Here is a 15,996-nt window from a genome sequence, read left to right on the forward strand (position 1 = left end):
TGGTCTGCATTTATATCCCAAAAATATAATTTAGATTTACCCCAAAAACCATCACATAGCTACACACACACGCAGTGAATTAGACACCGACCCAGTGTGTCTGGCTGCCATGCTGATAAATGAATGAACCCCTGTCTTTATTCCTTATCTCTGTAACCTAAACACACACAAGGTTCTCAGAGCACACCCTGTAGGCTGACACTGTTCTTAGAGGAACCCCCCTCTATTACCCCCCCCCAGAGTGCAGTTTCCATAAACCCTGACATCCAGTGTTTGAGGGCATCCTGCCAACCTGGACTAATCCTAATCTGAAAGCACAATCATTTAATCCCCATGCCCTAGTACTTTGAATCTTTGCTCGCTCAACCTCAGATTTGTTGTCTCAAATGTGTGCTTGAGGTTGGTTCATTATTGATGAGCTTGCACATGAGGTAACCCATGAACTATTGTTTATCGTGCCCATTTCAATAAGGATTTCTTTGAGGTGCAAAGACGCATTGTCGGCAGCAACGGATCATCTTTATTGCCTCTTGAGTGTCTGCATACATTTTGATCATCAAGCTTATATCGTGTACGTCTCATTTATTATTTATCACATCGCGCTTATTTGCTGGAACTTAATATTCTGACCGAAACCGAAACCAGTGTCAGTGTCAATAAAAACAAAAACCATGAAATGTAACATAATCAGACGCCACCGTTTATTCATGCCTCAGCCACGCTGCAGCTGTGGTCTGATGAGATCGGCCAATCAAATGTGTTCAGGAAGTCCCAGTGTCGGCCGCCTTTGTTCCTCACCATGCTCCTCTCCTCAGCAGTAAAACACATCATCATAAGCAGGGCAGTGATAAAAGAAAATTGACATGTCTCTCTCTCCCTAAAGCTTTCCTCAACAAATGAGAGGACATGCACTGTTCATGGTTTTCCCTATCATTTTAGATAATTATTTGTAGCTCGAGAGATGTTGTGTTGGTTTTTTGAGGTGTGTTTTGTAACTCAAATTCCATTAGTATGAAAGTGTAATGTTACTTCTCAGCACTAATATGATTGTTTTGTTTTAGGGTCCAGACCTTCGGCATGTGTTTTGTCTTCTCTGTGACTGTAGTACTGTAGGACTGAACAATGAAGCAAAATTTTGGCGTCATAATATCATTTTAGATTAATTATTGTCTTGATCTACACACATCTTATTCTATTCTATGTCATGAAAATGACAATTGTGATGTAAAAATGACCATTCCCTCTGATATCGTGAATAATATTACAATGCGGTGTTTATTCCAAATCGTTCAATGACTATGTACATGAGTTATGCAGTACTATGAGAGAATACTGCATGCTACACATTGTGCTGTACGTAGTTTTGACACAGTTTGTGTCTGCAGGTATTAAAAGACCAGACCTCGGCTGCACTGTCAGCTTCTTGTCTTGGCAGTGGAGAATCGAAGCATTTTAAGGAAAATTAATTTTCTTTAGAGTAGACAGGACACTCTTTACTCTGATCAGTTCAAGTTTTCCTCAGAGCAGGTCTTCAATCACAAGAATGGCTCTGATGTACTTTAGGACTCCAATGAATGGTTATTTTCATAATCAATTAATCTCTCAATAGTTTGTCTTGATTAATTTTTTTGCTTTATGGAGCAAAGAAACCAGGAAATATTCACATTTAAGAAGCCTTAAAATCGGAAAGCTTATTTGGATTGTTCAAAAAGAAAAAAGACTCAAACTGATTAACAGAAAAATCAGAATAGGCAATTAACTTGGTAATCAGTTAATAGTCGATTAATTGTTGCAGCCCTAGTCATGTGTAGTCTACTATTTGAGTAGATAGACTGATTATTCTGTCAGATTATTTGCTCCTCATTAACAGGCATTGGTCAGTTATTTATTTTTTCAATGGCCTGTTTCATCTATTTAATATTTTTTTAAATGTTTTATTTTTTTACTATTATTATGTAAAATACATTGTGATTGGAGAGACAGGTCATAAATGTTCAATACATTTTTATGGTGTCAATGTTATATGTTATTATTTAACTGTGGAGAGAGAGAATGGAGAGAGAGAAAAAAACACATTCAGCAAAAATACATCAACATCATTAGTTGACCTGATTCCTGAAGATTGGTATAGAACAAAAACTATGAATTTGGATTTGGCTAGAGAGTCACTGGGAGATGATGTGGATCAGTGTCATTCTTGGCATGTTCTGACAAATTAGATGGCAATACTGTGCAGGATTTAGATTGAAAGGTGTTAATTAAGTCAATATTAACATGGTAAACTAACCCCATGGTTCTCAAACTGTGGGCCATGAGCTTCCTCTATATCTCTCGCTCCATCTTAATCTAATTTTGCTATCAGTATGCAGTATCTAAGGTTTGCATGAGGAAGAGGAGGATGATAAGAGAGCAAATTATCTTATTGACAATATAATCTGCCCTCCTTTGAAAAACTGACATTGCTCGGCCTATTTATACATCTGTATTTTAACATTGGTGATAATGGTGTTAGTTCGAGAACTCAATATTTTTTCAGGTGGTACTTGATATAAAAAGTTTGAGAACCACTAAACTAACCTGTGTGCTTTGCTATAGGAATAGAATCCTCTATTTTCTGTGAAGGTTCTCAGTCATCCATAGTCATATTTAGTAGTTGGTTAAGTTTAACCTCTCATCCAAGAGGCTTCTTCAGTTCCTATTAGCTAACTGATGGAAAAATCCAGGTGTTTACCCTCTGAAGGCAATAATCCTTTATTGACGTTGCATTGTCAACAATACGCTCAACTATAACAGAATTTCTTGACTCTCACAAAAAGAACTGTTATCATCCCAAAAACAAAAACAAGTACAATAAATTGATCTAAATAAATTATATAAAAACGCCATGGGATTACAATGCTCTCATTGTTCTTCTCTGTGGAATTTATTGGTAGCTTCACTGTGTCGTGCCGGTATGACATCAGGTTATTTACGTAGCTGACGCAGCTGTGTAAATAGTCACGTAAATTACGTATCTGGCCCGCACACCTCACTGTGGAAACACCACACAAACGCACATGCACGCAAACACAAAAACGTGTACATCCTTAGGTGTATCGTAAACTGAAGAACACTGTACAACTGTACACTGTACATGTGTTGTGTAATGCCTGTTCCTTATGCACAGTAAACTGCTCTTCATGGTCCCGTCCAGTGGGCATTCAGTTAGAGATAAGGAGGACAAGAGATGGCAGGCATGCAGTCAGATTAGTGATGATCTGATTAGCCAATAGCCATACATTAAACGGCACGAAATCTCAAGAGGACATGCTGTTTCACTGTTACAAAATGGGCATCATGTGTCTTTCATTTATTGCTCTTGCATCTACAGAGATAATCGGGGGGAGGTGGGGGGCACATGAGGGTAAGGACATGAAGACATTAAGGAGGAAAAGAGTGGTGAGTGTGAGGGGAAAGCTGAGAAGTCTCAGAATAAAAGGATGAGAGCAGCCTCTTCTGTACTTGATTGATTTCAGTGTATCAAAAAAGCTGAGATGGGGTCATCCCAGCAGCAGCAGCGAGTTTGACAGAGATAAACACGGCTTTTAAACACTTCCCCTCATTAAATGTCTTCGCTGCTGATTGGATTTAAATCTTGGCTCCTTATCAGCAAAACAGCACTTTGAATCTATTAAGTCATTTCACTTGCTTTGCCCTTCTGCTTCTGCTGTATCACTCTCAGTCTCTCTGTTCTCGCCATCTTTATATCCTTATATCCATTGTGCTGCTTTGGCAATTTGAGTCTGCAGCCAGTAATGTTACACGATGACACACATTCATATGCAGGACATGCGTATTATGTCAGTTGTGCAACACAGATGTGGTGTTTTCAGAATAATAAAATTATTATTAATTATAATTAATAAACTATTATTTAATGGCATAATACCATGTGACCATGTAACTTGGCCAGTGTCAGTCAGTCAGCCAAGGCATGGACAGACATCTGCTGTTTCAGTCCAGCCAAAAAAGGAACTCAGTTGGGGTTCTTATAGGCCTTTGGGACAGTTGCACCCTTTGCCCCTCAGTAATTCCCCTTATGGAGACAAAGCAAAACAAATTTATTTTTTCTGCTAATATGAAACGGTGTAAGAAATAAGTAGCATGTCTGATTTTCTTATGTGAAATTATTTTTCTTTGATGGTTAAGTTCCACTAAGGTGAATGAAGTACGCCACATGTGGTCAGACATGAAGTATTACTTGGTGCCATTGAAAATGAACCAAAACAAAGTGAACTAATGGACTGAACACAAAATGGCATGGTGGATATTATAGAGCGTGAATGCACCCCAAGATATGATATATGAATAAAGCATTTTTGGCAGAAGAACAGGTTTCCTGTGGCTGAGTGCTGCCGCAGCTGAATGGCGGCAGATGAAGCTTGGCTTTGCCGCTTCACTTCTTACAGAGACTCACTGTAACTGTAGACGAGTGTGAATGTTGTTCAAGGGCCTGAAAACCTCATTGACATTCTCAGTCAAGTCCTGGCACTACAGCACGAGTGTCTGTCAGTTTTTGTATGAACGCAGTCTGGGTTTGCCGTTACCATAGTGACACCATGTGTGTGACTCGCACATGTGGTTTGGGTAAGGGTTGGGTTGACAGTTTGACAGAAAAGATTATCTTGGAATGGTTTTGTGAACAATTACACACACGCACATTCATAGTCGGTACCATACACTAGGGGTGGGTCAAAATATTGTTGTCTTGCAATATGATATATTGATACATCAGGGAAATATTGGTATTTTAATTAGTAAATTAAGGCGCTCAAAAGTACTTGATCGCTACTTGATGTCTCCTTGCGTAAAAAGTATCCACATTCAATACATAGACGTTATACACTTTGTTCTCTATGTTGTGAATAAATGGAGAAATCATGCACATTTAACTTTTCACAGACGTTTTGTTTTCTTCATTTAGACAGATATCGTCATGTATCGCTATATGACTGTCTTGCAATATGTTGATTATGACAAAATCGTTGTATCGTGATATTATTGGTATCATGGATGGACCATGTATCGCATATCTTATCATAATGTGAGGAACACTAAGCACACCTGTGTCCATTACAGACCTCATAATGAGTTTTGAGACCCTGTTCTTTCAGTTTGTGTCTTGCTTGTATGTCTCCTTAAAAAAAAAAAACGAATTAAAAGCTACATGATGTTTCAAGATGGTTTAAGAATGCTTAAATTCCAATTTAGAGAATGGTATTACTTCCAAATTACAATTACAATCTGCCCACTGGGCAATTTGAAGTGCGTTGTCTGTGCACTCAGTCGTCAGGCTGTTGGGATAAACAGCCAACGCAATCTCTACGTGCGAAATGCGGCCCATACGTTTTACACAGATGCCTGTCGAACAGAATTAAGCAGATACACACTGTCGGCAATAAGTATTCAATGCAGAGCACTCACAATTTAGAAAAAAAAAAACACCTAAACCCAGCTCTGTGCAACCTTCAGTCCAAATATCTCCTTTCCAAATAGCCATCCTAGTAAACCATATTAACACCAAAAAACAGGTCAAAGCTAATTAAGATGAGAATAATAATGAAACAGATTGAATCAGCATAAATCGCATACGGATGTTTTGTGCTTGTGTGCAGTTATGCACTGACAAGAGGATGTAACACATGGGGTTTGTTTAAAAGTATGGTTAAGTCAGAAGGAGCTGTTGTAGAAGAGAAATGCCCTTGCGTGGCTTTCTAAGTCATTGGCTAGTGATTGCTAATTGACTAAGTACTGATTTACTCTCTATAGAAGGACAGCTAAGAGAAGACAAACCCTCAGGGGAAAGTGCTATATTTGTGTGCTGGTGGTTTTCACTTGCACCGTCAACAATGTAATCATTATATTATTAATGATATTATCAATTATCCATTATATTACATTTTGGATGAGGCCAGGACGGATACAAGGACTCCGTTGTATCCTGCAATATAAAGCAACTTATCCTTTCATAAAAATAAAAAATAAATACTATATATTGGATCAAAAGTGGGATAAAGTAGCATACCTCTTGCAGTCACACAAAGGATGTACTGTACAGTCTAGACAACAGAAAACAAACTGACACTGAGAGGTTGTGGTGACTGGTGCTGTTTTGCAGAGGTTATCTGTGGTCACAGTGGCCTCCGTGTCTGCTTTCCTCACATCAAGCCACACAGACTCTGCTGTGGACCTCTGCCACAGACGGCCAGGAGATACAATCATCCTCCTTACCTCTATTTATGATACTGTACCTCTGTTTGTTCTATCTTTTTCTTTGACAATGATTGTGTCTGCTCGTTGTCTACTCTCTTTTGCCCTCACTTCACTTACTTCTTTTGTTTCCCTCCTCGATCTTCATGCCAGTCATTGTTTATGTTGTCCTTTTCCCCCCCCCTCCCTACCCCCCCCCCCCCTCTCTCTAGAGTTTTATTTTGTCCTGCTTTAAAGCTTCGTCTTGAATTTTCTCTCACCTTTGATCAGACTCTGTGTTCCCTCTTGTCTAATCTCCCTGATGTCCGTTTCTTCTTTTCATGTTTAATATACTCAAACCACAACTTGATTCTCATGTTACCCGTTTCATATTTGTTTTCTGTGGCTTCCTGCATTGATCTTTTTATCGTAGAATAAATACCCAGAAGGTTTAAGTGAAGTGGCCTTAGTCCTTGCTAGGGGTGGGAATCACCAGACACACCACAATATGATGTATCTCCATTTTGCGATTTACTGAGTATTATGATATAGACGTATTGGGATACGGGCATATCTCGCTGACCGTTTGACAGATTGCCCCTAAGACTTTGGATATGGGTAGGGATATGGATTTTCAAATTTTTTGGAGGAATTTTAATTAACCTGATTTATCACGCTGCACTTTCACTGATATATCACGCTACACCAGGCAGGCAGTGGCTCATCAGCAGCAGCTGCGCTGTCTGGAGCTGGGAGGTGGGAGCGAAAAGGCCGTCCTCACGGTGGGTGAGACATTTTTACGCGGTTCACCGCAGAACACTGTGTTATATTGAAACGACGAGGTGTCCATTCACCAATACGCGAGCATATATTTATTTTGCATTAGCATGCTGCTACTTTGCGGCTAACTTGTTGAACCGGTTTCCAAAGGTAAGCTCGCGAGGCTACGATTAGCATTAGCGTAGGGCTAACATATTACAAACACCGTGGAACCTCATTAGGCACAACGCAAATGTTTTCATGTTCTATTAGCATTAGCATAGCTAGATGTTGTGACTGTCAGCCACGGCAGTGTTGTGCCTAAATGAGGTTGGAAAGTGTTTGTATTATGTTTGCCTTTACGTTCCTTATCATGCATTACCATAACTTTCTTCAACTCCCACTATAGGAATACATACTTCCTACATGCACTGCACTAGTTAACTATAATACAAAACCAGTATTTGGTTTCTCAAAAGCTATATAATATTGCCACGCAAAATATGACGTGACATATTCCACTGTATTGATCTTCCTCACCGTGGCAGTTGGTGTCCAGTTTACTCAGCAGGCAGAGGCAACGTAAGAGAAATACAGCAAAAACAAAGGAAAAACACACTGATCTAATGATGCTCTCTCTCTGAGACGGAAAACAAAATCCACCATTGCTGCTTTTAATATGCATCTTAGCGTGTTGTTGTGTGGCTTAAAACCAGACACATTTGTACATGGCAGTTGACTTATTGTCTGTTTATGTGTTTGTTTTTCAAGTCTAGGGGAATATGTGTCTCCATGTTGTAATTCCCTTAGACAGAGTTGTTTCAGAGTCACGAGCCTTTTCATCTTGATGAGTCAGAAGGAGAGCTCTCTGCATTCTCTGTCTTTTCCATGTTCCTGTTACTCAGAGTGTATATTTAGAGAGCTACATACTCATTATTCTCTCTGTCCTTGCTCCGTTTCAGGCTCTTGCATCTCACCGAGGCTACCTCTTGACGGCACGCATTCCCACCAAGGTAAGAGCAGCAACGTGTTTCATGTTCACAGAGTGTTTTGTTTCTTCAGGCCAGAAACAATGTATTTATCAATTGCCTTGGTATAAACTCATCACAATGTTATGGCAAACATGACCATAGAACATTTTTTAGATTTTAATGGCCTTAGATTGCATTGTGTGCCCTCATTTAGCAGCAATGTTGATTCTCAACAATATGTACCCTCCATTTACCTTGTCACCCTTTTATGTTTATGTACTTGTGATATGCACCATGGATTTAAAAACACTACTGTACATTAGGGTTAAAATAGTAGCTTGTGCATTTGCCTGATTGTAGTGCAGTTATATGGCCGGTTGACACGCCTGTGTTTTAAAATAAAATGTTAGACATGGACCAGCTGTGCCATAATGCAGTGCAGATGGCATCAGTTAGCAGCATCACCGACCATGAAGCATCTGTCATCGTCTGTACCAGCATCGTTGACACCAGTACCACATAAAAACAGTGCACTAACACAATGCAGATGTTCCCTCAAACTTCTAGCAGCACTCGTTCAATTTGTGTCATTATCACAACTTAAAGGTCCCATATTATACCCTATTTCTCCAAGTTAAACTAGCTCCCTGGTGTCCTAATGAACATGTCTGTGACATGCTTTGGTCAAAATACCATAAGAATGAAGCACCACAGCAGTTCAATCACCCTGCCAAAACAGCCCTGTTCAGGATGCTCGGTTTAGTAGTATCTCTTTAGGTCCACCTTGAAGGTCTACCTTAAAAAAAGTAAAACAAAACTTAAGGGACAGGAAATGATATCAGCCACAGATGCTATTGGGAGCAAACAGCAGTTAGCATTTGGAAAAGTGATCATTTGCAGGCTCTAGCGGGCACATTGCCGTCATATATAACATGTATCCACTGGACAGATAAATCCTCTGAGGCTGAAAGTTTGTGTAGGACTCTGTGCTGCACTGTGGAGCCAACAATAGAACTTTTCGCGGACCTCCGGTTTTGCTTAGACTGAGGAGGACCACAAAAACATGAGTGAGTCATCTTTTTTCACACTTCGGCAGCTGGTAGGGCCTCCAGAGTCCCAAATATAAGTATTAACATGATTAAAAAGTTGATTTTGCATAATATGGGACCTTTAATATCTCTAGTACCTTGTCACCATAAACTTGGATATGTGAATGGAAAGATGGCATGTTTTTTTTTTTTCAAGCAACAAATGCTGTTTTAAATATGAAAAGGGAACTCCGTAACACTTAACTGGCAACATGCTGTTCGCCATGCTGCAATTGTAAATCGAAGCAGACTGTGAACAATGTTCTTCTCACATCTTTTGTGCTTATGATCTTCTCACTGTGAAGAGAGACACTGTGGTTCTCAACAGTATTTTCCTTATACAGTAACTCATAAGATCGAATAACATCATCCAGGAAATACTTAAAGGCTGCTCTTCCAATAGATGCTTTCCAGTCAACAAAATGCCTCCAGGGACACTTTAGGCAATGGATCGGTGGCTTAAAAACTGATTTATAGGTTTACTGAGGGTAGAAGAGGCCATAAAGAACGTTCAAGCAGACCCTGTTTCACATGACACATTCATATGTTTACACTATTATGAGCCGTTCATTCGGCTGGCTCTGCTGTTTTCCATCTCCTCTGACCTGGATATGTTAGACACCTGCTTTTTTGTTTACAAGCTTTCTGCTCTATTGTCTGCTATATTTCTCTCTCTCACCACTATGCAACAAACCAAACTGACCAATGTTTCAAATTAACCAAATACATTTGTTATGGCTAAAGTATAAGCATTGCACACATTTCCCACCAGAAGCTCTCTGCAAGTGAATATTATTGTTATTGTCATTTAATCAGTCAGTCAGTACAGAGAAAAACAACTTCTTGATCCCACATCTTCAATATACAGTAGCACGTGATTGTTGCCCACTTCAAGAAAACACCAGAGCTATGGATTCTGCTGTACACTATAAAAAAGATGGAACCAAGATCAATAAAAGATCAATTTTGAGACGTTCTCTCTGTATGGATTTTTAAATGTAGTGGTAACTACAACTGAAAACAATCCTTTGTTTACCGTTCCAAAATGTGAACTATTTACTTTTTTTTTTCTCCATGCATTTCTCCCTGCTTTCTTGACAGTTTTGTTTTTCTCTGTTTTGTTTCTACTTCATCTGACTCCATTGTAGGTGATGCATTTAGTCAGTGTGACATGTGCATGTTTTAATTTTGTTAGTATTGTTTTAGCCAGCAGAGCCCAAGGCCTTAACATTGCTTTACCATGTTGCAGTGGCATTAAACCTCAGTTTAACACTAGCTGAGTCTCTCTCATTCTACAATCGCCCTCTAGCTCTATTATGCACCTCTCAGTGGGCTTTCTGTCTGTGTGTGTGTGTGTGTGTGTGTGTGTGTGTGTGTGTGTGTGTGTGTGTGTGTGTGTGTGTGTGTGTGTGTGTGTGTGTGTGTGTGTGTGTGTGTGTGTGTGTGTGTGTGTGTGTGTGTGTGTGTGTGTGTGTGTGTGTGTGTGTGTGTGTGTGTGTGTGTGTGTGTGTGTGTGTGTGTGTGTGTGTGTGTATGAGTCTCCAACTGACAGTTTGTACTTGAAATGCTGCAGGGCCTACAGTCTGTTGGTGTAATCCCCCCATATATGCTTTTTCTCACAAACTCCTACATATCACTTAATTAATTTCTCCCTTTTTTCCCGTTTTTGTGGTCTGCAGCTTCTTGTTCCATTATGTCTTACACACCTGTTCTCACCCTTTATGTCGCCGAATGGAAACTCCGTTAATGTGAGAAGTAGCAGAGTTTGTGTAAGAAGCATTTACACTGAGCATCCTTTATACGTAACAGACGTAAAATCCAGAGACTAGATATTCAAGGTTTAAACAATTAGGTTCAGTCCCCTTGTATCACACTATCCTCCTGTGCACATGACCGACAAACACAGCAACAACAAAAAAGTGCGGGAGAGGTGACAGACGGACGGTGAACGAATGAGTGACTTTGGTTCCTGCTGTTGGCTGGAGCTCAGTTATAATTGGCTGGTTCCTCAGTTCAGTGTGCATATTTGCTGTGGGAGATGAACAGATTGACCTCATTCGTTGAGAACAGAAAATCTCTCACTGATAGACTGGTCACATCAAGGCAATTGAACATTAAATGTAATATATATTAATATCAATGGAGAAATTTGGATGTATATCGTAATCTTAATTCATGTCATAATAGAGGTAGAATAAGGCAGTAATATGTGCTTAATGATTAATAATAAAGGGTTAGTATGCTACTTATATAGTAAGCACCTAGTTAATGGCGACTATGTGTTCCCTATTCTGTAAAGTGTTTCCAAAATTTTCATAATCTATAGTTCTGGGAATTGTTTCTAGCTTGTGAATTGACGGTGAGTTTGTTCCCTCTGAAATACTTCAAATGCACGCATGCACGCACTGCAGACAGTAGACAGACAGTCTGCTTTATCCTCTCCCACCTCTCATCTGAGAGCCAAGCCCCAGGAACACTGCACCCACCTGGAATAGTCTGGCCTCGCTCGCTGGCCTGCCCTCAGGCACTGTGTTTGTGTGTGTGTGAGAGAGAGAGAGAGAAAAAAAAGAGAGTTGAAGAGACGAGAGAACTGTGCGCTCTGTATATAGTTGAAGGAATTTGTATTCAAGGTTTCCCCTCTCACATCTTTTTTCTCCTTTTTAGGAATGGAAAGGCAGGCTCCCACTTCTCTTTGTTTCTTTGTCCTAAAAAGACTTGTGGGTTTTTTTAATCCTCACATCTTCTGCACATGAATAGAGGACTCATGATGAGGCTTTTTTTTATTACTATTTTACAGTGTTTTCCCATCATACAGGGAACAAAATGTAAACACCATAATAGAAATAATCTTAGAGCAGTTATCATTTTAATCCTAAAATGATTAAGCATTTAGAGATGAAATGCTAAATGGACAGATGAGATAATTTGTGTCTCTGTCTTTTATCTGAACTTACTCTGCACGGGAGCTGAGAAAGAGACACAAAATGACTGCATCCCTACCTATTAATTATGGAACAGGCATATTTTTACACATTCCTCCTGTGCTGGACTTGTGTTATTAGCCTTGTTTACTGTCACGCAAACCTCACAATCTCACACAGGTTCACACACTTGCACATGTGTTCATACAAAAACATTGCACCGTGTGCACACTTAAATGCCCAGCTTATGTTTCTTTGATTGTTGTGAAAAACAGATAGACTGTCATGTATTATTAATGCACATGTATTAACGTGCATCCACTGTCTGTCACCCAGTCATTTGACGGTACACACCAAGTGTATGGACACCCTCGGATACATAGACCTCTTCTTTTTTTTGTGTAATGTTCAGTATTGCAAGTGATTTCTTTGTGATTTCTGTGCTCTTTTTAGGTGGAACACTCCTTTAATTACCTAGAGATCCAGGGGATCGCTTGTAACAAGCCGACACAGGTACTAAATGAACTCTTTTGGTAGTTGATTACTCTGCTTCGGAGTTGTTTTTATCATTAAAACAAGACACAAAACTCTAGAAATATTGTGAATTACAGTGTAATCCTGAAAAAATAATTTACATATGAATCACTAGAATCTGTTGAAGAGCAGGTAAACACTTCTTGGTTGACTAGCTGTTGACTGCAGTGGAGCCTCCCACTCGTCTCAGGAGATGTGTCCTCTTAATGTCTTGCCTGCTTGTCTCCTGTATTGTCTTATGTTAATGTTTGGCCCATAGTGAAGGCACATATCAATTTCTGTGAGCATTTGCATAACTCCAGCCTTGGTAGATGTCGTTAAGTCCTTCCTTAACGCGAGTATGTGAGATGCAGATGTGGTTGAGTGGACAGATGGTGATACTTTAATTCTCATTCTTCATGGGTAGAGGGAGATGCATGGCAGAGAAGTGGAATATGGAATGGTGAGGGAAGGGAATGTGATACCTGCAGACACATAATGCATGCCAGTGATCTCCTCTCACTGCAAATAAACTCTTCTCCTGCACTAGATTTATTTGTGTAATTAGATTGATGCAGCGCGGGAAACGGAAATGACTCGGTTATGTTTTCCTTTTAGCTGCTGATAGAGTACGAGCGAGGCTCCTTCTCGCTGAAGCTGCTTTCCTCGGACGAGGTCAACGAGGTGGTCGCTCACATTGGAACCTGCCTCGTGAGGATATGTCCTGGTCTGACACCGAGGTGAGTTCCGTCTCAGGATGTGTTCATGTTTTCATGCATTTATTATTATGATGATGATGATGTCACAGTCACATCTGAGGATAAGAACCATCTCACATTATTGTAGATTTTTGCGGACCTGAATTTGAGGATCTCAGCAATTGGATATTGATTTAAAAAAACAAAAACTCAATAATGAGGATGTGAATGTGATTTAATATGTTTTGGCAATAACAGGAAGCATGAATATAAATGCAGAAATGAATGCAGATGTAAAACCTTGAACTTTTAACATTTTTGTCTTGTTTACTTTGACTTGGCTGATGTGAGGTGAATTGTATGCTGCCAGTGCTCTTTTTAAAAAAAATTCTACTAAGGTTTAGGCTCAGTTAAATTCCCTTTAGATTAATTCCATATCATTGGAGTACTCACCAGTGCAGGCACTTTTCCGTTGGTTGCTTGGAAACGGTCCATTGACAAGTAAGGTAATGAGAAAGTAGTCTGGGGCTTTGTGATTAAAAATATTTTAAAGTGAATGGATAATGAAATTTCACCAGTGTCGGTGTAGAAATTGGATGAATTACTTACGTGTGTTCATTTGTCATGTCGTCTCAGTAAAATGATAAAGAAGCTCTGTATGGAGCCTCCGGACAGGCTGACCTCGCTGCAGAATCTCTGGGAGAACAACAAACCTGCTGAACCTGGACCTTGTGGTAGGAACCAGTGACTGTGATCACTTCTTACTTCTGCATCTCGTTGCTTTAATTGCTTTTATTTTGTATGGAGCAAACAGCAGTGGTATAGTACTTACACATGGCAGTTTGTTTAGAAAAATGTTTTATGTTGAATTACATGGATTTATTTTGAGTTTCCTGTCCCTGTTGTGCAGGTGGATTTTCTCAGATGTACAGATGTGTTTGTGACTGGTTGGGTCTGCCTTACAGAGAGGAGGTGCAGTGGGTCAGTACACGTCTTTTTTTTGACAGATCCTGTTCCAACTGTGCTTTACTTCTGTTGACACGAAACTGCATAAAGCCTTCGGATAAAATCCTCAACAGGATATGAATATAGTAACCCTTATTTATTAATATCTCCTCTGTGCTCTTGCTGCTTCTGCTTCTGCTCTGCTGCACTGCAAGATTATTTTTGGTATGACTCATCTGGAGCTACCATATACATGTACTAGCTTCAGATAAGTCATAGCTTTAACATAAATGTTCATGTTCATTTTTAATTATTATTATTGTTGTATAATGTAGAATATGGACATTGACAATTTAATGAACAGCTTCTTTAAAATGCCAAATTATTGCCATCTAGTTTACATCTGTCCCCAGGCAGATTAGTGGTGTAGAACAAAGTACATACAGCACACAAATAACAATATGACATTATTGTGAAAGGCAAAGCGGAAAGCAAGAACCATAGTTTTGGAAGTTCTGTATCAATCAAAGTGTTGAAGTACTTATGATATTGCATGTAGATTGTAAAGAGGTAAAAAATAAATTGAACATTTGCCCTTTTGTGTCAGTTTCAGAGATCACAATTAGCGTTGCAAAATTCTGGGAATTTTCAAAATTGGAAACTTCCCATGGGAATGAATTGGAATTTATGTGAATTAATGGGAACAAACTTGAAGATTGAGAACTTAAATATACTAAATAATGCATATATATATATATATATATTGTAGCATAATCTTGGCTAAAACAATCAGAGTTGGTATACTTGAATATCTACTTGTATATATGTATGTATACTACAATATGTATTTATCTTTCTTTAATTTATCAAAAATGGCCAGTTAATTTACATGTTTGCCATAATGTCCATGAGAAGAATACTTAAGTTCCCATGGAAAGTGCCTGGAAATTTAGAGAAAATCCACCCTAGTCACAAATCAGGTTTTCACTTTCACTACATCTTTAAAAAAATAAACAGTGTCATTAGACTGACAGTGTGGTAAGTGTGGCATGATCATCAATGTACTTGCAGTAACATAGGTTTTTCAAGAGATTGGCATGTAAACATGTATTATTGACCTGTTTCTTTTCCAGGATGTCGACACCATCTACTTGACACAAGACACCCGAGAGCTCAACCTGCAGGACTTCAGCCATCTGGAGAACAGGTGAGGCGATGTGTTACCGTAGCACATCATCGTTATACGTGGCACACAGACAAAGTCCACATGGCTCCAAATAAAAGAGAAAATGACATGATTTACTTCACCACGTCAAAGGTCTTCTTTTTCTCTCTCCTCCTCAGGGATCTGGTGGCCATAATAGCAGTCCTTGAGTTTAACCAGTGGTTCACCAAGCTCTCCACTAAAGACTACAAACTGGTCAGTTCTGCTTTTCATCACATTCTCCTCTTAAATATCACTGTCCCACATAAACATGTAATTTTTTTTACCTTTGTGATACATAATTTACAGCCTACATTATTGGCATTTTTATTGAAAATGTACACATTTCATGTCTAACATGTCCTCCTCCATCTACACTTGTGTTCCTGTATGTATCTGACCGCACAGAGCGTTTTGCTCGTTGTTTTGTTCGCCGCGCCTCATGTCTGTGGAATGAGGATCAGCACTACTGTGTTCTCGTGTGATAAGACTCTTATTCCTAACGAGGTTCTAATGTCTGTTGCCCCCCTGCAGCACTTCATTACTAAGTCTCTATCTTCAGGCTTTGCTCAGTCTCATCACATACCACACACATACACACACACACTGCTTCCCCAGTCCAAACAATTATCTCGTGCCTCCGTTATGGAGACACATCCTTTTGTAATG

At 39.4% G+C, this 15,996-nt stretch overlaps 1 protein-coding gene across 1 annotated transcript in view; it reads left to right on the forward strand.

The window, feature by feature from the left end:
* LOC310927556 (F-actin-uncapping protein LRRC16A-like) overlaps positions 1–15,996 on the forward strand; it is a gene marked incomplete at both ends in the record, with an annotated part of 59,519 nt that overhangs the window by 15,036 nt on the left and 28,487 nt on the right. The window contains 7 exons of the mRNA XM_083889872.1: positions 7,950–8,000; positions 12,421–12,480; positions 13,099–13,220; positions 13,815–13,912; positions 14,089–14,159; positions 15,257–15,330; positions 15,468–15,543. Coding sequence (XP_083745998.1) covers positions 7,950–8,000; positions 12,421–12,480; positions 13,099–13,220; positions 13,815–13,912; positions 14,089–14,159; positions 15,257–15,330; positions 15,468–15,543 — 552 coding nt within the window. The remainder of the gene's footprint in view (positions 1–7,949; positions 8,001–12,420; positions 12,481–13,098; positions 13,221–13,814; positions 13,913–14,088; positions 14,160–15,256; positions 15,331–15,467; positions 15,544–15,996) is intronic.

Source organism: Microchirus variegatus, assembly GCF_963457635.1.
Source record: "Microchirus variegatus genome assembly, chromosome: 1".
Taxonomy (NCBI): domain Eukaryota; kingdom Metazoa; phylum Chordata; class Actinopteri; order Pleuronectiformes; family Soleidae; genus Microchirus; species Microchirus variegatus.